Source organism: Acipenser ruthenus, chromosome 18 (genome assembly GCF_902713425.1).
Source record: "Acipenser ruthenus chromosome 18, fAciRut3.2 maternal haplotype, whole genome shotgun sequence".
In the NCBI taxonomy this organism is placed as follows: Eukaryota; Metazoa; Chordata; class Actinopteri; order Acipenseriformes; family Acipenseridae; genus Acipenser; species Acipenser ruthenus.
Genome location: NC_081206.1, coordinates 6,561,009 through 6,588,978, shown reverse-complemented (window position 1 = coordinate 6,588,978; position 27,970 = coordinate 6,561,009). Strand labels below are relative to the sequence as shown.

Genomic DNA, 27,970 nt, shown 5'->3' with positions numbered 1-27,970 from the left:
ACTTTCATCTTGGCTTTCTTGCTGCCATGCTTTGACAATGAGACAGGTTCACAATTTTGACTTCTTTAAAATCTTTAATTGTTTTGCAGTACGCGTGTGTCCCAATCATTAGGAAACTCTGTTTCTAATACTGCTGGTCCCTTTTAAACTACTTCAACATAGATAAGAATTAACCTGCACAAAACTGAAGTAGTGGTAAAGGCAGAAGGCTTTGCTGGTTGATTACCATTGCTTGGCTCTGGAGATGGGTTCTATAGCTGCTTTTGATTTAAAACTTAAAAATCACTGAAGCAGCATTCAAAAGCACCCTTCACCCTTTAATCTCAGACAAAATCCAACAAAACCCACAACAACCCTGCTGATCTGATAACTAATCCAATTGTCTGATCTTCCACCTCCATTGGCAGTTTCAGTATCTGATCTGCTGCTGTCTGGATGAGAGGCCCGGTTCCTCACCCTGTCTCCATGGTAACTCTGCGGAGCGTGCCAATGTAGCTCTTGATAGACATCAGGCACGTCCCTGAGGTCTGCCTCCACCAAGCCCCGCTCCGGACTGACAGACACTGCCAGCTCCTGCCGCTCCCCGCTCAGCAGCACCCAGCCGTTCATGTCCACTGTCTGTGTGGAAAACAGGCAGACAGTCTGGGTTAGTTTCTCTAGGTAGTTTGAATAGACAGTTACTTATCTTTTGCATTGAATGACATTTATCAAAGCATTTGTTTCATAAGGAAATATCACGAATCCTAAGAGGATTGATACAAAACACAATGAATGGCATTAACTTTGTGAACAAATGCAGCTAAGAGTGGTGGACTCCTTACCTGGGTTCTGCGCTTGTCAGAGCTGCGACAGCGATCAGTCGCTCCGAAACAGAAGCAGCTGGTGCAGCCCTTGGGATTGGCAGGGTCCAGGTGGAAGGTCCCCACTCGACACTGGCCACACCTCGGACCTTCCACGTTTTCCTAACGGGGAGAGGATAAAATATTTTAAAAAAAGAGATGGATTGTATGTGGACTAGCTCAAGTTGGGTGTTTTGAAGGATTAGTCGTTCCCTTGTGTTAGTTTAATTGTACTACTGGGCAGATTCCTTCTAGTTGGAGGAGTTTTCTAGGGAGATCATCCTCAGAGAGAACATTGCAATTGTTTCAGGAAGAAAAACAAACACGTCTGTTAAAATGAACATTGCACATTTAAAGTACGATTCTTTAATGTCTCTCAAGCGGATATAAAGGCGAAACGAGATGCATTACCTAGCAGCACTCACCTTGCAGTGGCACTGCCCGGTGACAGAGTCACAGATATCATCCTCGGTGCCGGCCTCGCTGCATTCACACTGCCGGCAGTTGGGGTAACCATAGAAACCAGCGGCACAGCGATCACACTGCCGCCCGATAATTTTGTCCTTGCATCTAAACAAAACATAGGTTCGAGGTTAATGATTCCTCCATTCATCAAGTAGACAAATGTTTCTGCTAGTGCCTTCAGGGTTAGTGAAAGGTGAAAAGAAAACCAATTAATTATCTTAAATCTTGAATAAAAATGTCTGTAGTAGCTACAGTAACTAAGCAATTGTAATCTTCACTGAACAGACTTGAGTTTCTAGGTATCTAAATAAACCCTTTCATGCACGAAATATTGAAAAAAGCAGTTTTGGACGTGTAATAAATACATTTTTTCTCCATTGCGTTATATGCGCAAAAAATGGCTATCATGCATTTGCGTCTTCCATATGTCCAAATATAAAGACCAGAAGACAGTTATTTTTATTCGTCCGCATATGAGGTCACCATGCATGAAACAGTGAACTTGAGACTTGTTCTGTACTGATGGTTTGATTGAACTGCATTCAAAAATACCTGGTGCCAACAAGACAGAACCTACAAAAAGAAGTGACTGAAGCTTTACTGCAATTTAAAAGAAAGCATAAATTGTAGCCAGACCCCCCCCCCCCCCCCCCCCGATATGTTCAAAATACAGCCCCTGCACCATCCGGTCTGTTTGCATCTGTAGCAGATGTTCTAGTTCTGCCGTTTTACCTCTACCAGTGTTTCCTAGAACATCTTTACAACCGGATTGTGTTGAGACAAATTCTAGGGAGATATGAAAAGGCAGAGGAAGAATCTGGCACCATACCATCAAAATCCCACCCAGCTTGGGGACACCAGGGAACTGAAGAACAGCTCCTCCCTTATTGGGCCCTTTCTCTCGTGCCTACTTCCTACTGACCCCAGAGATCACCTCTTCGTGGGCAGGAATTTACTGTATGCAGTGTCCTTTCAACATTATAAAAAGCATTCCAAGAATGAAAAGGCCCACATTCCTGCCCTTTCCCAAAGACTATGTTTCTTTAACCCCTGATGCTTGAGGGGTCAGTAACGCACAGCAGTTATTCGTGGGCCAAACCACAAGCTGAGCAAAGATGTACTCAGTGCTTGGAGTTTACAAAAGCTTTCAAGACACATTACTGGATGTTATATTACATCATACAACATCCCCAATTATTAACGCCTCCATTTAACCAACACGGTTTCCTCATTATCACTCTCGGCCTCCACTCTGCTCTTACTTGCATTGCCCGTTCTCGATGTTGCAGCCCATGTCGGTGAGTGTCGAGACCCCCGAACGGGAGCAGTTACACTCCTCACAGCCCACCAGAGGGTGGCAGCCGAAGGTCTGGGGCTCGCAGATGGTACACTCAGGCTTCACGGTGCGTGGGGGGCAGATGCACTGTCCCGTCACCTCGTTACACAGCCGCGTCCCACACTGGCATGCTGGGGAGAGGGTGGCAAGGGAAATCGGGTCAACAGGTCAATAAAGAGTGTCTGGTGTATCAAACACCCTTAATTTGAGAAAGCCTTGTGTTGTAAATGTGCTGATGGTCTTTTCTCCCCATTAGAAGCACTCACGCCTGCAGTTTGGGAAGCCCCAGTAGCCGGTGACACAGCGCGAGCAGTCTCTTCCAATGACGTTGGGCCGGCAGTTACACTTTCCCCCCAAAGGTATCGCAGGCTGTGCTCACAGCGCCCCGCCTCATGGCACCCACAGGGCAGGGCGCCATTGTTGTAGAACACCGAGAGCGAGATGGCAGATTCCCGGCAGAATGGAGTCGAAATCGTAGGGGCTGGGGAGAGAGAGAGAGAGAGAGAGAGAGAGAGAGAGAGAGAGAGAGAGAGAGAGAGAGAGAGAGAGAGAGAGAGAGAGAGAGAGAGAGAGAGAGAGAGAGAGAGAGAGAGAGAGAGAGAGAGAGAGAGAGAGAGAGAGAGAGAGAGAGAGAGAGAGAGAGAGAGAGAGAGAGAAAATCATGCTTTAAAACTTCCACCTTGTGTTGTTTGAATAAAACCCATTGCTGTACAAAAAAGGAAGTGCTTACTTGATATAGAAGCTATTGGCTCCACAGTGGCTGATGAAGTCATAGGACTTGTCCAGAGGTTCCTCCACAAGATAGTTTGAGCTGTAGCTTGCCTCTGGGACAACTAGAACGTAGTCCTAAAGAGAAATGCATAGGTTTAAAAAGGATCATAGAGGATCGATTGATCAGGTACCAATGGTATTTGGGGAAAGGGGGGCATGTCATTCTAGAATAGCAGCCAAAAGCCTCCAATGGAACTTCTTTCTCTTGGGACAGAAGACAGATGCCTTTTACAGTATATACAACACCACTGAAATGGCAAAGTCCCATACACAAGGAAAGTAGCGTCAACACATAAATGCATTTTATAGTTGCATACATACCAGCCAGACCGTTTTGCCCCTGGGAACTTTGATGGTAATGAAGACTTCATTGTCCGTCACATCCAGGATGATTTGATTTTCCGAGATCATAAGACTGCGGCAGCCAAAGCCGTGTGGGCAGAAGGTTGCATTGGCTTCACCTGGAAGACAAAGTCAAGTTTTTAGGTTTTTTTTTAGAAAGTTCTGTACATGCTTTTTGTTAAGGCTTTTTTTTAAACAGTTGTTAACGAGGAGAGCAGTAAAGCTGATAAAGGTTTAGCTTACCTTGCCAGATGCGGCCCCCGTTTAGGTAGACTTGCACAGGGAAGGTGGGGTGGTTGGGCTGGTAAAAGTGCAGAATAAAGGCATAGCGTCCCAGCGTCTGAACACGGGTCAAATACACAACAGCGTTCTGCAGAGGAAAGCAATATTCAAGCACAGACGAGAGCAGGAATGGGATGCTACATACACAAGCACATTCCTCGAAGGTGAGTGATTTAAGTTTTTTGGACATCCCTAAGAAATACACCATTCAATTTATTTTTACCTGGGAGCCGTCAAGCCGGGTCAGCTCTGGGTTGTCTACCGCAGTCCGTGGTTGGTTCTCAACCTGCTGTGGCCCCTCCAGCCTGTCTGCAGGGAAGACTTGTGATTCCATTGAGAGGAGAGGAGCCTCAGGAACCAGGGATGCCAGTCCATCCTTCAGGACTGTCGACTGGGAGGGCGTCTGGAATCGGGAAGGGATAAAGGCACCACTAGAAGAAAAGAAGAAGAAACCACTGGGCAACAGTTTCTTTAGCATTAAATCCTCATTTCACAAGTGTGGAACATTAAGGCATTTTTTCTGCATTGAGAAACTCTGCAGGTTCACCGAGGCCTGTAATAACTGCTAATACTTTCAGCTTACCTGTCAGGTGAAAAGGTCCCATGTGTACTGATACAGTGCATCTTAGGTTCTACATACTCCATAGTGAACTCTTCATGAGGGATTAGGTACACCTTGTACTGAAATCAAACACAGACACACCAGTATCACACAGCTTGCATTTAAAAATCCTCAAAACATGTTGTTCCTCAGAATTTGAAAGCCTTTTACAAAATAGAAATTTTATAAAAAAATCTTACCAAGAAGAAATTAGCTCTGTCTGCAATAAACTGCACATCTCCTTCTGTTGTTAGTCCAAAGACAGCCACTCGATTCTTGCTATCAACAGCCACTCCACGGCACAAGAAACTACATCAGAAACATAAAGCACTTTATTTAGTGTCCCCAGCACTGTAGGAAGCAGAAATACCAATATACTTGGTATTAAGAATTAACTTCAGGAGTGAAATCAATCGAGTTTCTAAAAAGAGACATGGTTACCTGTATTTGCAGCTGTAGAGAATGATGCTTTCCTGCTGAGTCTGCCTTCCTGGCGTGTTCACAGAGATGCTGAGGGTTTGAGACGATTCGTCTTCGTTCGCATACTCCACTACCAAGACGTAGCCACTAGGTCGGGGGACAGTTATCTTCAACTGCACGTTTATCTAGAAGCCATGGATCAGGGACATGGATTTAGTAGGACATCACAAATTAAAACACACACTAACTGTAAGCCAGCTCTAACATATGGAATGTCCTCACTCGCTAAATACATGCCACACTCACAGCCAGCTGTTTTGGAAACATACATTTAGTGCATTCTTCAGTGTATACATTCACTATGTATGCCACATTTATAAAATTGTGGGTTTCGCTGGCTCTTTGTCAGTCAAGACCCAGGGAAAGAACATCTCTTTTTTTCAGTTTTTATGTTCTTCAAAAATCAACTCACATCGTTCCCGCTGCAGATAGCCATGGGAGGGTGTCTCGGGGTAAGGGTCTCGCTCTGGCAGCGTCTAGGCAGGTGGTTGTTAGACCTGCAGGTCCCGTCAACACCAGGGGCTGAGAGAAAACCATCCAGCGAGAGATACTTGTACAGCAGGCAGCTGCAGAGAGGACAGATCAAATAGAACTCACTCATTAACAAACCCACAGGCAGGTCTGGTCAGAGCAGAATTTAATCATTTACAATGACTTACTTTTTCTTGGCTTCTTCAGGGCTGGGTTTGTATTTGCAGGCCTCTGTGACTTTCAGTTGAAGGACAGGGGCTTCATAGTATGCACTAGGCAACAAGACCAGGAAATCCTGCATAGCAAGAACAAAAACACACACACAAAAAAAACATGCATGTTATACTGTATGTCTTAAAGATAACTAATTAAAACAAGTAAAATGCAACCTCCTGGTTCCTTGTATCTAACACACAGAAGGCTGGAGGTTTTTGAAATCCTTTACGAATCTCTGCAATTGTGTTGTTTCTAGGTAGAGGACCCGTTAGCCAGGGCTGACACGTATCCTCACCAGCAAAATGTCTTGGGCCTCGATGATGATGGACCAGGTGCCAGGGTTCAGGACGAATGGCTCCACAAAGCTATTCTGGGGCACTGTGACGAAGGAGGGCTCCGAGCCTGGGGCAAAGATGATCTGCTTGGACTGGTCCGAGCCTGGGGGAGGTGGGACAGGTTGGTATCAAACACATGCTTCCGCCAGTGTGGTTAGGTTAAATCATGAAATGCAATAAATACAAAAAAAGTTGGTTTACATGACTTGATGCTGCCATATACCAGTTATGGCACACACTGTAATTATCATTATATCAGAGATTGAGTTACAAGGATTGAGATCAAACTGTGCACAAAAAACTGGAAGACATTGATTTAATTTTACATGTGTTGTACTTCAGATAGCCATAGTATTTAACTGTGGGGTTCTGCTCTCTGCACCGGTTACCAATCCTGTAGAACGTGAGCCGTGTAAAAGAACAAATGAGCATTACGAACATGCCCACAGCACATGAGACTTGCATCAGAGACCGTGGCCTGGATTAAATGTACTATTATAAAGCATCTCCATGGCAGTGCCATAACCTTTAGATTTTATTAGCTGCTTTTGTCATTTTATCCACAATAAAAACAGTACAAAAAAAAGAGTTATAAATGTGATCGAATGTCTTTTTGAAATCCAAAAGCATAAGCAGGGTACCCCTTTAAGGTTTCCATCATCCGTTTCAAGAAGTTAAACTGTTACGCAGGGCAGGAATCAATTCAATTATTCGTTTCCCTCCAGTTAAAAAGTTCACCGAACTGGGCAATGGTGAAAGGCCTGTTCCTTACCTTGCCTTTCTGCCTGATATGCTGTAATTTTACCATATGAGACGGTATCTCCTGAATTTACATATCTTAGGATGAAGTTGAACAGATAGAGTTCTGCTTCCTTCACGTGCACTGCAACTCTCACTTTACTCTGTAAAAAAATAAAGGTGTTGGGGTGCGTTAGCAGGCCTGTTTGAAGGCCTGGGCTGAGATTTCCAGCTAATCCACTCCAGGGAAGCCCCAAGAAGAACTCTTCCACTTAAGACAGGCTGCTTCAAAACCTGGGGCAAGGAAATAACTACCAGACAGCTGTAAACTAATAGAAAAGGGGTTAAAATAAGATAAGATGGTAAATCAGCACTTACAGTTGCTACAGAGAACATGCTTTCCTTCTTCCAGGACTGACACTCTGCCCTTGACGTCTGTGGTACCCCGGTTGACGTAGCGAAAGACTATGTGAAACAGGTCAGGAGAGCTCACATTGAAAGCCACCACTACCCTTGGCTGGAACAAGAAAGAAAGCAAAAAAAAAAAAAAGCGAAAGCCATGCCTTAATACCACCACCACTAATACAGGAAGCCAGAAAACCCAGCACAAGCTCTAAACAAACCTAACATCCTAAATGCCAGAGCTAACAAGTTTACGTCAGACTCTGCACAGAATGCACTTCTTTCTTTGAGAAAAAAAGAAAGATGGCGCAGATCAAAAACAAAAACATGCATAGGAGATGGAAGAAAAGTGTTCACCAGTTACAAGAAAGTCACGGTTTGGTTTCTTAAAAACGTAACCATGAGACATTTGAAGGGTAAGTTCTATATATTTTTAAGGGACCTTAGGCTGCTTTTAGAAATCAGCTGTTGCCGGCCTTTCTTGTAGAAAAAACATATATTGCATTGAATTATTATTCCTTACATTGTGGTATGGCATTTATTTACTGCACAACCTGTTTTTTCAATGATGTCCTTCCTAAATATAATGCAAACTGTAACAGATGGAAGTACTTGTATATCTAAAATATTGGTATGCTCTTTGTCATGCTAACTTGTGTTTTTTATTCCGAACATGTAACTTCCTGCCATGTATTGGGGATGTGTGTTTACCTGGATGGATGACATCTGGGCATAACCCCTCCAGCTGAAAGCCTCAAACTCTAGCGGATTGTAGTTGAAGCGCACTGGCCTGCCATCCATCATGGTCCCGTCTTCAATCTCAAACTTCAGGTGATGGAGATCAGGAAAGTAATGGTTCCTCTTTGGCCTGAAATACACACACAGAGGCAAAATCAGTGCTCACTAAAAGCCATGAGAGTTGCGCTGGGCAGCCCTGCTTGAACACTATATTGGTGCCAAGGCTAGACCACTGTACACCAATATTGAACTGTTACCAGGTGGTCACAATATTGATAAAAGGGTAAAGTGGATGCCATTGTTCTCATTATGATGTTATGGCTTTTGTTCACAAATAAAAATGTATCTATTAGGATATACTCACTGGTTGCACTTGAGTCCTTCTACGTTCTTTCTACACTGGCACCTTCCAGTTCGATCATCACAAGTCAGACCTATAGACCCGCCGATATCACACTGGCACCCTTAGGGAACAGAAAGGAACAGAGCTGAATGCTCTCGCTGGTCCAGTATAAATAGCACAATTAATACTGTATTAAGCATAATCTCCAAAATGGGTTACCCATAAAATATATGATCAAGGCTGCATCAACTCCCAAGCAACTCACCCTGACATCCAAAGAAGTTTGTTCTCTCCAGATTGTTGTAGCCATCCTTGCACACCGAGCAGGTTCGACTGCACACGTTAGGCTTGCAGAAGCACTGGCCATTACCCTACATGAAGAAAATGCAGGTACTGTATACTCTACACAGTTCTTTCATATTTCAATGCGACTCTGATCCCATTGAGTTTTATCAACTGAAAACTAAAATAAAAACGTGGATGTACGAAAATCCTAACCTGTGAGCATTCAGCGACTGAGCTGATCGTGCCTTCTGTACTGCAGCGACAGCCTGGCGAAACAAACAAGATGATTGCGGGGCCACATCTGGGAATAGCAACAGTATTATCAACAGAATTTGAAACCAATCATTAAAATTGGATTTCCTTGTGGGTCAAAGAGGTAGAATCCAGACATGCAAATGAAATCAGGTCAAGGTGTCATCATAAGTAAAATGGCAAGTGGTGCAGGAATGGAGAGATTTAAAACCACAGCACCATGATGGGCACGGTTTCTCTTACTAGTGCATCCGTATGGGTTATCCGGAGTGAGGTTCCAGTACAGAGGTTTGCAGGTGTCACAGGCAGCTCCTTGGACATATGGGCGGCAGTTACAGGAACCCTGCACAGCAGAGAACATCCTTTAGTTGCATATTCTTTGTGGTGCAAAAATGAGGTGAAAAAATAAACGGAGCATGTTTCCATCTAACAACACTTTGCAAGAAGATATTGAGTTTCTGTACTTACAGCTGAAGGCAAAAGCCCATTCTGAATTGAACCATCAGGATTGCAAGAACCAACTGAAAACGCAGAGCAAAAATAGCATGATTCTCAATTGAGCTTGACTGAAAATAAAAAAAAACACATCAACATGGAAAGACTGGGAGTGTTACCTTGACAGAGAGGGAAGCCGTAGGCTCCGTGTGCGCAGGAATCACAGTGCTGACCTCCCACGTTCGCAAGGCAGTTGCACTGGCCAGTCTCCTGGTTACAGGAACTGTGGCGAGAGCCCTCGATGGAGCACTGGCATGCTGAGGGAGACCAGAACCATGAACAACAAGTATTTCCAATAGGACGGGGCTACGCTACTCCAAAACTTAGTGCCACTTTTTGACCCACATTTCTATGGTGCTAATCAATAAAACTAGAAGAGTCCCCTAGGAAGTAATATGCATGCTTACCTGTGCAGCTGGGGTATCCGTAGTAACCAGGTGCACACTGATCACAGGTTGGGCCAGTGAAGTTGGGCCGGCATTGGCAGTGACCGGCTGGACTGCAGCCATTACCTGCCGAGCCACGAGGATCACAGGAGCAAACTGCAGACATGCAAGTACAAAAAGTGACTTTAAAACCACTGCTTCTGTGAAGGCCACATGTTTTTAAAACACTAAAAAGCATGATGTAACAACAGCTATTGAATTCTATACATGTATATGTCTTTACAGTAGCAACTGACTCTGTACCTTGACAATTGGGGTAGGAGTGAAAGCCGGATTTGCACTGCTCACAGCGAGGTCCTGTAAACTCTGGCTTGCAGAGACAGCGGCCCGAAGGGTCACAGCCCTCTGGTACTGACCCCACTGTGCTGCACCCACATACTGGAGGAGACAGGAGGCTTGTTAACAAAGAACAGCACAGGGAGAAAAACTGTACATCAACCCATTTCACTTTGGAGGAATACGGTCATTCAAAAAGATATCAATAACAAAGTAATACACTGCTAGAAAAGCAAACATTCAGGACAATATTACTGTATGCAACAATGGTAAACCAGGGAATTATACGTGAAGTATGAATAGGCTTACAGTAAGTATTTCATGCTATTGCAAGCCACTAGTTTAGGGTGAGGTTTATTTTTACAGTGATTTATGGCCTCCAATGGTCAACACACACAGTGCCCGAAGGAGATAAGCCACACAAAATTGCCCATATATGGTGCTGTAATGACATTCCTCTTGCAAGTCCAAACCTGAACACCCGTTTGAATAGAAGCCTCTACCCTGCAGAACTGGGGTTAACCCTTTCAGTACTGAACACAGTACTCAATCCCAGAGTGCTCTCCAGTCACACTATTTTACTGTGGCCCTGGGCACTAGTGTTCTAGTACTATTCCAAGCCCTCCACACTTACGCTGGCAGAGGGGGTAGTTGAAGTACCCTGGCGCACACTGGTCACACAGGTACCCCTGGAACCCACTGCGGCAGAAGCACTGGCCCGTCTCCGCGTTGCAGCCTCCGTCAAACACGCCCGGCCCAGAGCACTGGCAGGCTGTGGAAACACAGGACACATCAGAGAGGGATGACTCTGATATATACGCTGGAGAAAAGATTTCTTCCGTTAAAATCCAACCAGAGCTTACGTTGACAGTTCAGTCCGAAATGCCTCGGGATGCATTGATCGCAGTGAACTCCCTCGAAGTTGGGTTTGCAGACGCATATCCTGTTCCTGGGGTCTGGCCGGCACAAGTTCCCCTCTGTACCGGCAGCGTTACACTCACAGTCTATAGAGAGGAATGAGGAGAAGACAGGAAATCAGTGGCGGGGAAAAAGCTATCACTAATATGTGCCATTATTACCAAAAATAGGGAACTGTATCTACTGTGTCCCAATACCTGTGAACATTCCACTGCAAAGCACCATATTACATAATAAATAATTATGGGCCCCTGCTTTATAACAGATATCCCATTAAACAGATAACAGGAGATTAAAGAGCTTACTGATTATGGATCCAGCAGGAGGAAGCAGTTCTCCATTGTCCGTATTTGGGTAGGTAGAAACAGCTGAACAAAACAAAACAAGACATTCCACCGGTCAGACACAGGGTCGGATCAGGTCATGTTCGGTGTTAGCACGAGTGCGAGCAGCGGGACTCACGGTAACAGACAGGGAAGCCGGTATATCCCTCTGCGCAGGAGGCGCAGTTCTCCCCCGTGAAATTCGGCTTGCAGTAACAGCGTCCGGTCAGGTCCTCGCAGGTTCCGTCGGTGAACTCAGAATCACAGGCACAAGCTAGACGAGAAAAAGAAGGCAGAACAGACAGGAAAAGAAAAAGGTGAAGCTTTGTGAATGGGGCCTAGTTTCTGTATACACCATATGAAGGACACATTAAGAACACTACTTTCAAAATTAAGAAAACACGAATGTAAGACACACAGGGCCATATTTTTCAAACCATTTACTCCAGTCTTTAATTAACTTGTGTTTTTTGAAAGAGGTAAAACACCTGTTAATTTTACAAAACTAGAACCAAACATCTAATATAATCCAAATTCTCTTCAGCACTCTCAAGGTGTTTTGCTTTTCACTTTGTAACATTAACATGAATTTTAGTTAAAGAATGGAGGAAACGCTTTGAAAATAAGGCCCACAAAACCTAATATAACTCTTCCTTTATAACAGTCATGTATGATACATATATACATATATATATATATATACATATTATATATATATATATATATATATATATATATATATATATATATATATATATATATATATATATATATACACACATACATATATATACATACATATATATATATATACACACACATACATATATATACATATTATATTGCTTATATTATATGCTTTCTGTACATCTCTTGTTGAGTGCGAGCACACACCAGACATGACGTCACCAACCTGCACAGGCGAATGGCGAGTCTACTGGGTGGTCAGGTGACCTGTAGTAACCAGGAATGCAGCGTTCACAGTTAATCCCAGTGGTGTGGTGCTGAGAGAGAGAGAAAAACATTAAACACAGACCACTACATAACTTTAACAATCTCATTACTAACCATTTCATGCTATTGCAGCCTATCTTTGTAGTTTTAAACTCGTGGTAGACTCTAAGCAAACACCTAACAAACCCAGTTGCTCAGGTTTCTACTGCTTAACTAGGACATAAACACATCTTTCAAATGCAATAGTACAAATTGAATAGAGATAGCGTTGTATTGCTCTCTCGGACCCTGGAAATGGTTGCATCTGGCTTTGTGCTGTGGTTCCATTAACCTGTACAGCTGGAGAAGAGAAGGAGACACAAGTACCTGACACTCCATGCAGAATCCTCCTCCCAGGTATCTGCCATTGATATCGACACTGGCCTTCCTCCGATCCACTTCTGGGTCATAGTAACAGTCAAATGAATGGTTGTTGCAATTGCAGGCTGTAGGAAAAAAAAACATGATTAATGTACATTTCTAATAATTAGAATAACTGGAAAACAAGAGCAAATCGGGGTGTCCACCCCTGACCGCTGCTTAAAAACAAGCTGCATTCCAAAGAAGAGAATTAGCAATTTGCAAAGCATGCTGCAGGGTAAAGCAAGGCTGGAGCTGGTGGAGATTTTATTATGTTGAGTAAAAACACTAAATGAGCTTTCTGCATAAAGTTTAATTTGAAAATGTGAAACTGATTCACCACTAACATAATGTGATTGTTTTTATTAGTATTGTTATTATTACAGTTTTATATTTATGTTGCCATGTATTATAATTAAGTACACCAAGAATCTATACATGAGGCTACATTTACTTGACTGAAATCAGCTGACAGCAAACTGTTTCACCACAAAGCAAATCAATGACAGCATCTACTTCTAGAGACCCCTAGGTTAGCTGAAGAGGTTAACGAAAGCACAGCCATGTGGAGCCATACACTTTCAGTGTGACTCACAACAATACTCTGAGAATGTCCAGACCCAGCAGTCCAAGCACTCAGAAGTCTAAGCGTACAGGAGATGGTGAGGCTTAGAGGACAGAGCACTTGTGGGCAGCAGCCCAAGGGAGGCAGCAGTGCTGGAGACAGAACAGGAGGAAAGAGCAAGAGCAGGGAGAAGGAGGAGACCCTAGGGTGAAGAAACACAGAGCTCTGTGACACAGTGTAAGCTGTTTACACAAGATGAGAAAGAGCACACAGTGAAAGCTGTCTAGAAAAACACAACAAAAAGACCACCTAGGTCACAAACAGTTTTGGCCTCTTCAAATCCGTACGTCATGTAAAATGTGATGGCTTTGGAGGTCGAGGTGAAAGATGTTTTGGTGGCCTCAGTTGAGTTACTAGTTGACAGCTGTCATAATCAACATCACAATAGCCTACAATTGGATACCTTTTTGGTGTCTTAAAACAGCTTGGACAAAGCCAACTAGCTGTTGTTGACATACGCACTGTTAAACATGCCTAGAACAGAGAGACTATCCACCGAGGTTTCCGGCAGGGTTCCTCCCCATCCAGATTGGTTGTGGGAGTCATCGAAAGTAATTTAGATAGGAGAGCTGTATAAATGAGTTCTGCTAGGTCAGCCAGGGACTTTACTGAGAGATTCCTAGCTGACAGATGTCTGATTTCCATCTCACAATCAATGCTAATTGGCCCTTTTATTGGAGCTTGTTAAATGATAAGAGTGGGTGGAGATGGAGACTGAACCTCACAGGGTGGTCTGCCAGGGCTGGGTAATGGGCGTTGCAAAGAACACAGTGTTGAAAAAACTAACAAATACAAATTCAGCAGTACAAATTTCAGCCCCTGACCGAGAGATGTTAACCTACTTTTAACTTAAACTTACTGTAACATTTTACTCTTCCGCTGAAGAAAAACCCCTGTAGGAACTATACCATTTCAGTTTCTGCATTTTATTAGGGAGGCATTACATTTGACTCAAGATGCGGAAATACATGTCGTTCCTTAAAGACTGTATGCAACTGTCATGCATGCAACAATGAAACAGGCAGCCATTCAAGTCAATGATTAAACATACATGGATACATTAGTGAAAATGAATGGCACAAGAACTGAATAGTTTTTACAGTATTTCACCACCTACACTAAGTACACAGAGTATTAAATGTGTGTGTGTCAACCTGCACATCTGCCTTTCCGCACAGCACTGCTCCCTCGCCCTTGTAGTGTCGAGGACTTGTGTTGTCTTTGGCTTTGCCATTCCATTTGTTAAACACGTTTGTTTCGTTGTTTAACCTAACTGCTGGGAATCAATTCAGAAAATTGGCCCATTTTATACAATCGGCGTACTTTACATTGGAGCTGTGCAACAGGATATCCAGGAAATAAAATAAACTTCAGCAGATTAGAACTGATAAGAGCAGTCCCTGAGTTTAAGACAGGGGTTCAACCCTGGAACCACCCATTTCCGATATACACGCAAGCTGTAAGAAACCTGAACACGTCTTGGCGTGCTAATAACACAAAGGTTTGCAGATTGATATTATATTGTTTCAATAGCTGGAGGTGGGGGGGTTAAGCATAAAAAAAGACACTGGTTACTTATTTACACATTTGAAATGCGTTTGCTACCAAATTAGAAAACCCAGCAAAAAAAACTTCCGATATGATACTGTTGTGGCTTCATAAAGCTGTACTCACGTTCACACTCGTTGGCATTGTCTGTAGTAGCTGGTTTCCATGGCATCTGGTTGTATCCCGGACAACATTGGTCACATGACCCTCCGCAGGTGTTGTGTTGACAATCACACTGCAGCCTGGAAAATGACAGAGAAAAAAGTAATCTGAGCCTCGTCAATTAATCAAACCAAGGCAGCTAGAAATTTCATTTCAGACCACCAAGCACAATTTACCTCTAACTAAACAAACACTGGTACATTACTATTACTGATACATTACTTTTAGCAGATGCTTTTATCCAAAGCGACTTACAGAGACTATGCATCACTGCTGCAGAGTCACTTACAATAGGACTTTGGTTTTACGTCTCATCTGAAGGACTGAGCACAAGGAGGTTAAGTGACTTGGTCAGGGTCACACACAGTGAGTCAGTGGCTGAGCTGGGATTGAACCGGGAACCTTCTGGTAACAAGCCCCTTTTTTTAACCACTGGACCACCAAGCCTCCTACATGCACTTGTCCTCTGCCCACAGTTCTAACATAAAAGCAAAAAGCAAAATAAATGTAGTACTGTAAAGTGTAAATGTATACAAAAATAAGACAACTAATTTCCTATTGACCCCAGGCAGTCTTTCATGAACACAAAGTTATAAAGAAATGTTTTCCAAAGGCAAAGTGGATTTTTCCAAAATGCAGAAGTGTTTACAGTAATTCAATTAGACAGCACGACACATCTGTAGCAGCTGCATTTACTAGGAATATGACCTTTAGCTCTCCGTGATCGTGAATTATGAACGAAAACCCCAAACAGAAACAAAATTGTTTCCAGAAAACAGTTCTGCTTTATGGTCGCCACTTAGCAAAGCACAAGATATTTTTCACAGCTGGTGTTACAAGTACACACACAAGCAGTGTGTTCACCTTTTCCTGCATTTACACTTCTCATGTTTTTTAAGCAGACTTGCAAGTTTCCATTACTTCCTTTAACCATATCTAGCACCCCCCTCCCAAGTCAAAATAACAGGTATTTAATAGATAATGGAAATCTTTTAATATGACATTTTATAGAGCAAGCTATATACTGTAGCACCAGCATTTACAAATGCTGTCTGGACATACAGTAACAATGATGACCTTGCCATCTAACAGTTACATCAGCCATAATGAACCAAGCACATCCTGATAATGCCATGGCAGCTTTGGACCCACGGGAACCATCAGGCACGCCAGCCTCTTAGCAATGACTAGGTGTCCCAACAAAATAAACGGATTGATCCTTCAGTGATTTCAGAGCTATCACAACAATAACAGGTCATCGACAATTATCCTGCTTGCTTGCCAGATGTGCTTGGATCTAACCAAACACACCTGCTTTTAATTTGTTGTCTTTTCCAAGCCAAGCTGGAATGGTCTAATGGCCAACATCTGGACCCTTGGTGTTAGAAAAGGGCGGAAACAAAAACTACAGCACAAGGTTCTGTCTCAGTAATAAAGCTGTGGGTTACACTAGTACTGTAATGTTATAAAACTTAGCAAGAAACGTAGAGCACTTTAAATTAACACGGTTACATAAACATACCGCAGTAGTAAATCAACCCCCGCAACTCTCACAAATGCATTATGGCTTTAGCATACAGCTAAATTCAACAGACATGAAGGAACCTAAACAGCTTTAAATCAGCCTTTCGCAGATGTAATCCTGGCTTGCATCAATTGCTTAACACAGGATTGAGTGCCGGGCTGTCATCTCGATCTGAGGGGCTTGGACACATTACACAAATTCCAGTGTTGATAAAGCCTCATTCCCCTCCCCTGACCCTCCACTTATCCCTCGCTCTCCTGAACTCTCAATGCAACCCTCTCCCAACAAGCTGCATTCCAATGTGCAATAAATTAACACCACCCATCAACCTCCAGTTCAAATACCTGGGAAGGGGAAATAAATTTATAATGAGACATTTGTAAACTCTGCACATTATTTAAGAACCCATTCCCACTTGGTGCCTTTGAGAGTGCAGCTTGGTTAATTTGAAAGCATATATAAATGAAGGAAAGGAAAAAGTTTATGTAGCTGTAATTAAAAGCTAGCGGACTAGCAATGAATGAGAGCCTGTAACGGCACGTATTAAATTCTCAGTAAATCGTATCCAAAACGCGTCCTGTTCAATGATCTGCACTGCATCTAGCACACGGGAGATTGACTGGGATTTGACACTGCAATTACAGCTTGAGTCGAAGTTAAAGACACCTCAAGACAGTGCCTTCTCATATAGACCCTATATACTTTTGATAAACACATATTGTACAGGCAATGCCACAGGGCAGATCCTAAAAATCGGCAAAATATTCTACCTAAAAATGTCAGTTTCAGATACAGTTTCCCACAGATGTAGTTACTAACAAAACACCTGAGGCTAAATTAGGTTTTGGAAAAAGGCAAGAACAAAAAAGGTGCAGTTTGCTTTTCTAAAGCAGTGGGACTTGGAAAGGGGATGTTTTGAGAATGTACCATGTCTAGGCAGGAGGATACCAGACTTTTGACCGTAACAAGGTCAGAAGAATGGTCTCTGTCAAGAGCAGTGTCATAATAAAGCCATGGTAAAAAAAGCGGTTTTATTCAGACTGAGGGAAAATCTCAGTGCCTGGGTTACCTTAGAGGTCTACCACCCAAGTAATTAACAGGCCCACTCCCCTGCTTATCTTCATGATCTAATGGGATAAGAACCCAAGGCTCCTGGCAAGTTCCATAGTTGAGGTTTTGCAGAACTTTCCCACCAGGTCTACGTTGAATGGATTATAGATGTGGAGAGGGTGGGGAGAGGGCAAACTGCTCTATTCAATCAAGGTTTTACAACCCATTATCTTATGACCATTAGGACTTGGTCCAAGATCTTTTGGCTCTTGTTTTGTTTTCCAGGTGAACATTTAGGATATGTACTGTAGATCTTTCAAAGGCAATGCTTCCTGGTTACTAATCGCTTGGTTTACATTCACTCTAACAGCCAGGCTGAAATCAGTCAATGTGACCTAGAGCACAGCTCATGAGGAAGCAGCAGGCATTTTTTTTCTTCATATCTATAGCTTTGCCTTTTAAGTATTTGCATATCTTTAATGTAAAAATGACAAAGCAAAAGTTGAAACACAATGAAAAGGGATCAGTGTTAATGTTGAGAACGCTGATAAGAAGTAAACTGATTTAAAAGCTTTGGTTATCACATCTTTCTGAGATCACGAGAGTCACGGACACATCCCTTTATGCTGGAAGCGGAAATAAGGCTGGGATGCATTGATCACGGAGTATGCTTCTTGCATAGCTCAATCCAGATAGACAACACAGTTAAAACAACAATGACATAGTCCTAACTTGCTAATGGGTTACTGGTCCCAGCTGGCTCTTTATCTACAAAAAAAAAAAAAACCAACAACATCTGGGTCTGCAGATTATTTAGTATTCTTATTAAAATCAGTCTCGGTTTTATCTTTTTTCAAAAAATGATTGCATTAAAATCAAGGGTTTACAGGGAGCAAAGAACATCACACACAACTGTACTTTATTCGATGTTTTTCAAGCAGCTGTGTTTTAATCAAACCTCATCCGTTCCAATGAAATCATAACTCCCCAAAGAGTCGGGCTGATCCTTTTAAACAGATCGGCTCTGTGACAGACACATTCTCTAATGCAGTTCACACAGCTAGTCTACTGGCCAATGCAAAACATCTGGGATGGTCGTAGAAAAATAACAGGAGGTCCAGGTGACTGCTGTGCCAAAAGGTAATTAGCGAAGTAACAACAAAAGGACCTGCAGCCATATCACCTTACATTGTGATCTCTGACAGACATTACTCTAAGCCAAGTAACACTGGAGCAGATTAGTATCTAGACTGTAAAGGCAGTGAACATCAAGTTCTTTAAGAAGTGATTTTAGTGACTTGAGCTTTGTTTAAACATTCCTTTCTAACAACCGAAAAGCTAATGACATGACAAGTAGTATAATTATCCACACAATACATTGCTCTTATAAATGGGCACACACTGTAATTGTTATTGTGTTCCAAACTGCTGCACCAATTAACCCTGAATGCTAAAAATATATTTTTTATCATTCCACATAGACAGTGCGTTTGTTTTGTCTAACACATTTTCTGCTCTTGAGATAATAACGGCTTTCTAAAAGCACTGCAGAGCTATTTTTAAGCTTATAGACAGCTTTGCTTGTTTGTTGGAAGTAGCCTGGATGCTTTATCTGTTACATGAAATGCAGATAAAGTGCTTTAAAAGGAAATCTGGTCAATGTAGATTCTACAGCATGAGAAAATAGTTGCAGAGTTAAGAATTCCAAATCAAACATTACAAATTATATGGGTTTCACAATCCCAGTAAGCCCATAACATTAACACATTCATGTAGACATTGATTCTCTTTAATTCCTAGGACATTAATTGAGTTCAATTTCAACTACTGTATGTGGACCAGATTAACACACTGCAGACCACTAGGATTACTCTTTGCATTAGCTGTACATAATTTACGGCTAGTTTAATAGCCCATGATTAGTACTTATCTTGGATTACTTCACCTAAAACAGTAGGTTAGTGCTAATCTAGGTTTGTGAAACCAGCCATTTAATAAAGTTCAATACATGACAGTGAACCTACCTGTAAGGATTGGTAGGGTCCTTGGCATCACAAGCCTCTGCATGGCCATTGCAAACACAGCGCCCCCCTATGCTGATATCCTTGATGCTGTAGTAATACTAGGAGGAAAGAAAAGTTTTTTTTTATTGTGCATCTACAAAACTGTTTTGAATAGCTATTCTTTAACTCGGTTTTGATGCATTACACACGAAAGGCTTCATCATAGATAATTTGGACAGCAATACTCACCCTCCTGGTGACGGTTGGGTCACGCAAAGCTTTGCCCATGAGGTGCCCCAGCAGGGTGTTGGTCCTGAGAAAGCGCAGTCTGATGTTGGTGGCTTTGGTGAAATTCCGCAGGACGGGTGAATAGGAGAAGTTCATGGCACCGGGTCGACCATTAACCAGGGAAACAACAATCTACAAAAACAACTCCAGGTTAAAACACTTCTACAGTAGAGAAGGTTTGCTCATCACCTGTATGGAGTATTATAAATCACATCTCCACTGGAACCTATTAGCAGCAAATACACTTACACTTTCACTGAGAGTGTGCTCTCACACACAGAATATAGAAACAGATTAAGTACATTAATATCTGCTAAAATATTGCATAGTGCGTCCATCCATACATAAGCTACTGAAATTAACTGCATAAGACTCCATTGTTTTTACTAGATATGAGAACTACATTTATAAGTGGTAATTAATGAAAACATTACACAGGAACAGGCTGTGAATAAACAATTTCACACTGATCAACAATTAAAACGAAACAGCAAATCATGTTTTGTTGCGAGAAATTCTGTAGCACAGAGGACTCCAACCCTGGTCCTGGAGAGCTGCAGGGTCTTCTGGTTTTCATTTCAACCAAGCTCAGTTACTTTACTAAATCAATTATCTGTTTAATTAGTTAAGATTAACATGTGTTCCAGATCTTTAGCCATTGTTGATGTAAAGACACCTATAAAATTTTCAGGATTGGCACTCTCCAGGTCCAGGGTTGGAAACCCCTGCTATAGCATGTACAAACAATTCCTACTTCCATGCCACTATAGTAGCCGGCTTCTAAAAATAACAGAGAATATAATCTGTCTCCTCTTAGGCCAGGGACTGCTAGTTTAAGTTAGTTCAATGAAGTTCCAGTCAAAGAGCTTTTTGGAAATATACCTCTCCGTTCTCCAGTGGGACAATCCTTGAATATTCACTGGTGCAGATGACGTCGTTGTCGTTGGTAATGCGCTCAATCGTCCTCGGGCCAAACCTTTCAATGCAGTCCCTCTTCGAAGCTGAAATTGCAGTGGATTCAGTTGAAAGAACTGTAGTGTTTGGGAACCAAGACACAACCATCTCTAAAAGGATAAGCTATAAAACTTCAGTGGGGCAAAAACTTGCTCTAGTCACAACCATTCCATCCCTATCTTCATGGAGTTTTTCCATACAATACATAACCCATACATGTTCATTACTATCATGATAGGGATTACATGGGCAGCTAAGGGGTACAAATAGGGGAAACAGCAGGGCTTTTACAGTCTTCATTAACCAAGGAACTCATTTCCTCAGCAGGCTAATTATCCCACAGTAACTTGAACATACAGTTTATTTTAGTACACACCTCTTCCCCCAGTCAAACTACCAGCCTACCACCACACATTGAGGGTTCAAAGATTAAAAGCCCTGGATAAGGGCGTCTGCTAAGAAATAAAAAATAATAAAAATAATAATAATAATAATAATAATAATAATAATAATAATAATAATAATAATAATAATAATAATAATAATAGGGTCCTAAGATTAAGAGATTTTCTCTTATTAATGTTGACTATTTTGATAAGCTTTTTGTGCTGTCCAGATACACGCACACTGTATCTGGACAGAGACTCTCTCGAGCCAATGAAGGGGTTTTTCAGAAGGACTGCCTGAGTTGAAAAAACACATGTTATTATACCCATACATAGTAGTCTACCAGCAAAAGGTCCATGGAGTTGCATATGGCACGCTTATTACAAAAAACAGCAATGGCTCTCAAACGGTTATGAAATTAGTATCTGCACCTACCAACTCCATGCTAGAGTTTGTGGATAATATTACCAAACAAGGGATGCTTCACTGTCACACCTTGTTCCGGATGTATCTTTGAGATGCGAGTGAAAACAAAAACAGCAGGACAAGTCTCTTTCACAAGTGGTGAGCCCACACAATAGACCCTTTACTCTGCAAAGCAGAACCAATTGACAGAATCCTCATTTTCCACCCCTACAACCTGACACACACTCACACACACAGTCAGAGTGTGACAGCAGATTAGCAGCCAACACCAGATCACGTTACTGGCCCTTTGATGTGCTCAACCCAAAGGGATCAAGGAAGAAACGGTGAGGTTTGCTCAGCCGACATCAGAAACACACAACGCCCTCCGAAACACCACCTTTTCAAACACGGCAGCTATTTTATGCATAGAAATGAAAAGCAAGTAACGCACACCTTGATAGACACCAACAACAATCCAAAACAACACCCAGAACATTCCTGTAGATCAACTGCTGCACAGTTCACAGTACCGGTACATCTGAGATTCTTCTTTAAGACAGATCCCAGGATGAACAGAGTGCATATTATACTGATTGCTTTTATTTGATATATAAGCAGGTAGAGAGCCATGGACAGCCAACATGTTACAGGGTATTGTAAATTGTTATTTTGTAAATTTTAACTGTTTTGGCTTTTATTAGAATTTATCCAAGGCACCAGGTTTAATAACGTTCTTCTAAGGCAGGGGTCTCCAATTCTGGTCCTGGAGGGCTGGTGTCCCTCCTGGTTTTTGTTCTAATAAGTACTTAACTGGTCCAATTAAGTAATTTAGGGTACAGTTGGAACAAAACCCAGGAGGGACTCTGGCCCTCCAGGACCAGGATTGGAGACACCTGTTCTAAGGCATAGACGGACCTCTGGCTCAAGGGTCCCCAACTGAGCAACCAAACCCAAGTCCCTCCATCCAAGTGCTGACCGGATTCAACTTTCTCACATTGGATGAGATCAGGAACAAATGTGTGTCCCCCTCAATTTTATTCAACTTCGAAGAGTTTTTCCAATGGGGACCAAGCAAGACAGATTCCAGTTGCTGCCCAGGCACTGCTACCACTAACAACATGAGCTGTAAATAATATGTGTTGGGGCTCCTTTTAGTCTATTCCCTCCGTTCACAATAATCCATCTAATTAACTTATGTCTGAGCAGCACATGGAGTTCAGCTTGCTTTTCCTTAGAACAAACATGCATTTCAGCGGCGCAAAAAAACTATTTTATATATATATATATATATATTATATTATATAATTTCTGATTTTATGGAGGCGCTTCCAGACTTCAGTTTATTATCAACATTTTTCTCTGGTCCTATGATCCGGGGGCTTTATTCCCACCTGTCGTGTCGCAAATCTCTCTGAAAGTGGATTGAACAACAAAAGGCGCAGTGTGCTTGCGGAAAATACAGCCAACAGGAGCCAAATGCAGAATCAGCAGGGCTCTGCTCTCTTTTTCTCTCTCTCGTCAGAGAACAGCAGAGGAATTTAGCTGCTTACTCTCAGGAAATGTACAGGGACAACATTCCATAGAAGCACTTGTCAAACACAACAGCCCCCGCAAGCTCCCACTGGGCTGCGGTTCAAATAACAAGGATACTGGAGGTCCGAAGGACTTCATCGGAGAGGGATGCCAGCATAGTGCTGATGGGTTACATGATAATCTTACATTAAATGCAGCAGTGTGGAGTAGCGGTTAAGGCTCTGGACTCTTGACCGGAGGGTCGTGGGTTCAATCCCAGGTGGGGGGACACTGCTGCTATACCCTTGAGCAAGGTACTTTACCTAGATTGCTCCAGTAAAAACCCAACTGTATAAATGGGTAATTGTATGTAAAAGTAATGTGATATCTTGTAACAATTGTAAGTCGCCTTGGATAAGGGTGTCTGCTAAGAAATACATAATAATAATAATAATAATAATAATAAATAATAATAATAATAATAATAATAATAATAATAAATAAAATTAAAAAACACACTCTTGTGCAACATTTGTGCCCTGGACTATACCAGTTTTTGCATTTCAGTGGACATAGTTTCAAACAGATATCACTTGGTGAGCAGAACATTTTTATTTTTTGGCTTTCTAAGCTGTAATGGTAGAATCCAATTATCCAAAATATATATTTTTTGCAGTATATTGCAGGGATATCCAACTCGGAGCAAGTAAATGGCAAGCTTTGGTCTCACAAGGCACATCTATAGGATTTCTCTTTTATAATAATATAATGTGGTGGATTTGTAGGGATCTTGAGTAAGAATACAAATTCTAATCCAAAGTTCTTAAAACCACTCCACTCTAATATGTCTGTGCTAGTTGAACAAAAGTGCTTACAATCTCAGAAGGAGCCATAGATAATCAGGACTCATACTCACAGGCAAAGTACTGCCAGGGCTGGTAGGTGTCTCCAAAGTTGATGGATCTTTCAAGTACCCAGAGATCTGGCCTCGGTGAATTGGCAAACTTGATGAGCACATAGGCAACGTGGAAGAGCTGTAGGGAAAAACAAGCAGAAAGGTTAACAGAGGCCCTTACAGTAGTGGCTGGTGTTGGATCTTTCATTCTGGGATACACGATTCACTGATAAAAGAATGAAATCTCTTCCTTATTGTCGATCAGTTTCCACCTTTTTACATTTTGTCTCTACCCAAGAAGTGCTGCAAAAAAAAAACCAAAAAAAAAAACCACACCACCAGGAAACCACTTCTATCGATGATTCACAATAATTACAAAAGGAGAATTACCAAAGAAGAGAAATGCTACTGCTAAAGAGTTGAAGCCTACAGTATGCCTCTAAAGATCATGAAACCCAATCATCAGATCTGACAGATGCCAACACGAAAAACACATGTGAGGTTTCAGAGGCTCGTTGGTGCCCATTAACTGTACTGTAGCTGCTCCAAATATCCAGCGAGGCTAATTCCTTATTAGCGGCCTAGAGAAACACTGCCCTAGTCAGTCAGTTGTTCTTCCTTACGGTTCAGTCCCCACAAAGCTGCGTTCATCTGCTTCTTGGCAGAGCCACTGGGAGAAAACACACAAGCACACATTATACATAATCAACCAAAGCCATGGTACTCTACTTTAGCACTCTGCAAGAATGTGGTTATTCAGCACGTCCTCCCTAATGTGTGCTTCTTGGTTGTTTTATTACACAGTATGTGGCTTGGTGGCAAGTACAGCCAGTATTTTAATTTATAGGGGTTTGTGCTTGTGACGGCTTCAAACGGCTGTACAGTGTCCCAGACAGAGCAAGGTGTTTGTATTGGTGTATGAAGTACAGTCACACCCTGTACCACTGTATGATGAAATCCCATGTGTATGTGTTTTCCATGCAAAAAATCCTACATTAAAGGTCACTATCAGATAGTCCATAGAGTAAATCATTATGCTCTCTTTGCCTCCCCCAGGCTGCTTAATCCAAAAGGCATCTTGGTAACCTCATTCACTGTCTTAAAGATTTCCAAGGGCATCCTCACTCGCATTTGTTCTGGTGATCACATTGGCAAACTGACCCAGGGTCCTGCCTGGGTGAATAATGAAGTGCTTATGAGAACTGAGGAGGCTGTCGGGTAGAGCTACCGCAGCTGTGCCCGTCAATACACCCGGTCGCTCACTCCTCCGCCCCACTGTACTCAGGAATTCACCAGCAGTGCATCTTAATTGAAAGCAGCTTGCTGTGAAGCGAACCTAGAGTGTCTCTGGTTCATCCGCAGCAGGAAGCATCAGGAAGCAAGCCCTAGGCTGGATTATATCAGAAAGCTTATTTAATTAGTAACCCAGGAGCACGGCATGAGGTTGTGCATGGTACGTGCTGCCACTCCCATGACCTCATCATCTTTAATGTTTTATGAATCAGACAAATAAAAAAGAGGGAGAACTGTGCGAGTCCTACAGGATGTGAACATGATGGGCAACTTGGATAACACAGACCTTCCCATTCCAGCAGAGTTCCTCAATTTATCTACTGATGTGGCCAGTAACTGAAATGCTTCTCTCGTAAAAAAAAAAAACAACTTTTCCATACACAAGTCAAGTACCGTGCTAGGCAAGTGCTGGGTCTTATCTGTCTGCTTGCTTACTTAGAAACATCTCTTAGGCAAATTGAAATACCACAAGAGGTAAACGGGACTATGATGAGTAAAGCTTCCCCACAAACAAATCCTCCACCATACACAGTATTGATTTACTTGAACATAAATGCAAATATTACCCATATATGTTGCTTTAGCTTGCATTTGCTCGCAATAATGAATGCCTGGAGGCAGTGTGGGGGTGGGTTCAAGGTTGACAACACAAGGCGATGGCAGAAATGCTAAACCCTATTTACAATCATGCTTTCAACATGTGCCTGCAGGTTCCTTCTTTTTATTTCAGAACAGAGGCTCCCATCCACTAGAGCAGATTAAAAGACAAGTGCAGAACAATGGCGTCCCGGAAACCACAAAATAAATCAGCAAGTGGTGTGTCAAACTAAATATATGTGTATTATTAAAATCATTGGTCTTTATACATATATTAGCCCATACCTTTCAGTTCACATGGAGCACCCAGCCTTATTACATCACTTGTTATCACATTTCAGACAATCTGCATCACACAGTGCATTGTGTTGTTATTTCCTAGGAATTCTTTTAGCAGTCATGTTTGTTTTTCAATAGGGCATGTTTCCAATTTGGCAGGACAAATTCAGGAGGCATGAAAAATGAATGCGTTATTTAAAAAAAACTAAAAAAGTCACAGAAATACATACAGTAGAACCTAAAAGTTACAGTATAAACCCCACAGTCATCCTGAGCACATTACTTGAAACCTTAAATAGAGTCTTACAGTAAAAGATGTCTAAGAGCAGAGGCTGAGGTTTCAACAGTTTAACACAACTCTCTGGCTTTTCTTTCCAGTTATCACTCTTCATGTTAAAGATGCAGAACTTGATTAATATTGTACGCATTTATTAAATCATTGAAAATAAGAGGCTCAGAGTTAGACATTTCAGTCTTCTCAACATTCTCCATTGCCAATAAGTTTGGAACTTTGGGGTTCTACTGTATAAAAATATCTGTCTGATAGCTTGAAGCTTCCTTGGCCAGAGAAATTCCTAGACATCCAAGTACAATGCGGTTCTGGGGGAATCGGCTTCCTTTCCCAAACCTGACTTGTGCGGTCTGTGACGTCTCCAAATCACCCTTCCCGGATCTCAGGAGTGGGCCTGGTTTGCAGAATCCTATTTGATAACATTTCACAGGCGGTCTTGAAACAGCAAGCAGCACCTCTGTGCAAACACTGGGATGAGAAATGGTCTTGCACGCCGATACAGCCCTGTCAACAGGAGTTATTCATCCAGAAATAGGTAATAAAAGTTGAGTAGTCATATAAGGCCAGCAGAAAGAAATTATTACTGTGTAATCGAGGACCTAACATTTTCCTGTAATACTAATGTTCATTTAATATATACATGTACATAATGTTTGTGACGAGACCAGTAGGTAAAATTACAGCTATTAAGCAGCAGTGCTGCTTGCCCAAAACGACAAGAAACTCCAGAAGAAATAGCAGCTTGAGTATTCCCCTGTAATTCATATCGATTTGCTGCCATCATTATAAGGTGCCTCAGGTAGTGGAAGCTAAAGAATGCACTTCTCAAACAAAGCCCCTTCATTTCTTTATACCTGAAGGCAGTGGGTTCTTGAAACACCTGGTTCAAACACTCTGTCACCAGCTTTAACACCATCCGAACCAGAGACAGGTGTCCCAGAGACCTGCTCCTCACTCTCAGCCTGCAATTACAGGCTCCACCAATAGTACTGATCCACTGCAAGCAGACACTTTAAAAAGAGGATTACAAAATTCCTGATGAATACTTTCCTGAGGTCTAAGATCTGAAGAACACCAATTTCCAGACTTCTCTTTAAAGGGATTAGCAACTATTCCCAACCCCCCAACCCCCTAGATCATCATTGAGTTAGATTTGTTCAATTAGATGTACTCATTAAAAATCTTGAAATAAGGATTGTGTAGGTATGGTCAAACAAAAACCTTCTGTTAATATACAACACAGCTTTTTATTATCTACAGTATAGCATCCATTTATATATACCAGCATGACACACAACACACGCTCATATTGTAGGCTGTTCCTAATTTATTAGATAATGATTTTTAAATCAACCTTCTTATAAACTTTTGACACTTTTGAACTTTGTTTTGGTTAAAGCACTGGGAATATTCCACAGAAAGTACACATTGTACCACAATGCTTG

The 27,970-nt window shown here is 42.0% G+C and overlaps 1 protein-coding gene across 1 annotated transcript in view; it reads right to left on the bottom strand.

The window, feature by feature from the left end:
• The window catches only part of LOC117420258 (laminin subunit alpha-5-like), a 61,137-nt gene that overhangs the window by 18,148 nt on the left and 15,019 nt on the right, over positions 1-27,970 (bottom strand). Inside the window, 37 exon segments of the mRNA XM_058991010.1 lie at positions 457-618; positions 822-962; positions 1,265-1,409; positions 2,567-2,771; positions 2,907-3,000; positions 3,003-3,120; positions 3,371-3,486; positions 3,733-3,872; positions 3,997-4,123; positions 4,259-4,466; positions 4,619-4,716; positions 4,837-4,945; positions 5,078-5,241; positions 5,529-5,682; positions 5,776-5,882; positions 6,099-6,241; positions 7,255-7,393; positions 7,990-8,146; positions 8,381-8,480; positions 8,625-8,730; positions 8,858-8,910; positions 9,140-9,239; positions 9,365-9,417; positions 9,511-9,648; positions 9,799-9,933; positions 10,081-10,215; positions 10,748-10,885; positions 10,977-11,117; positions 11,337-11,399; positions 11,494-11,628; positions 12,268-12,358; positions 12,675-12,793; positions 15,007-15,122; positions 19,642-19,739; positions 19,870-20,040; positions 20,791-20,909; positions 24,086-24,203. Coding sequence (XP_058846993.1) covers positions 457-618; positions 822-962; positions 1,265-1,409; positions 2,567-2,771; positions 2,907-3,000; positions 3,003-3,120; positions 3,371-3,486; positions 3,733-3,872; positions 3,997-4,123; positions 4,259-4,466; positions 4,619-4,716; positions 4,837-4,945; positions 5,078-5,241; positions 5,529-5,682; positions 5,776-5,882; positions 6,099-6,241; positions 7,255-7,393; positions 7,990-8,146; positions 8,381-8,480; positions 8,625-8,730; positions 8,858-8,910; positions 9,140-9,239; positions 9,365-9,417; positions 9,511-9,648; positions 9,799-9,933; positions 10,081-10,215; positions 10,748-10,885; positions 10,977-11,117; positions 11,337-11,399; positions 11,494-11,628; positions 12,268-12,358; positions 12,675-12,793; positions 15,007-15,122; positions 19,642-19,739; positions 19,870-20,040; positions 20,791-20,909; positions 24,086-24,203 — 4,656 coding nt within the window.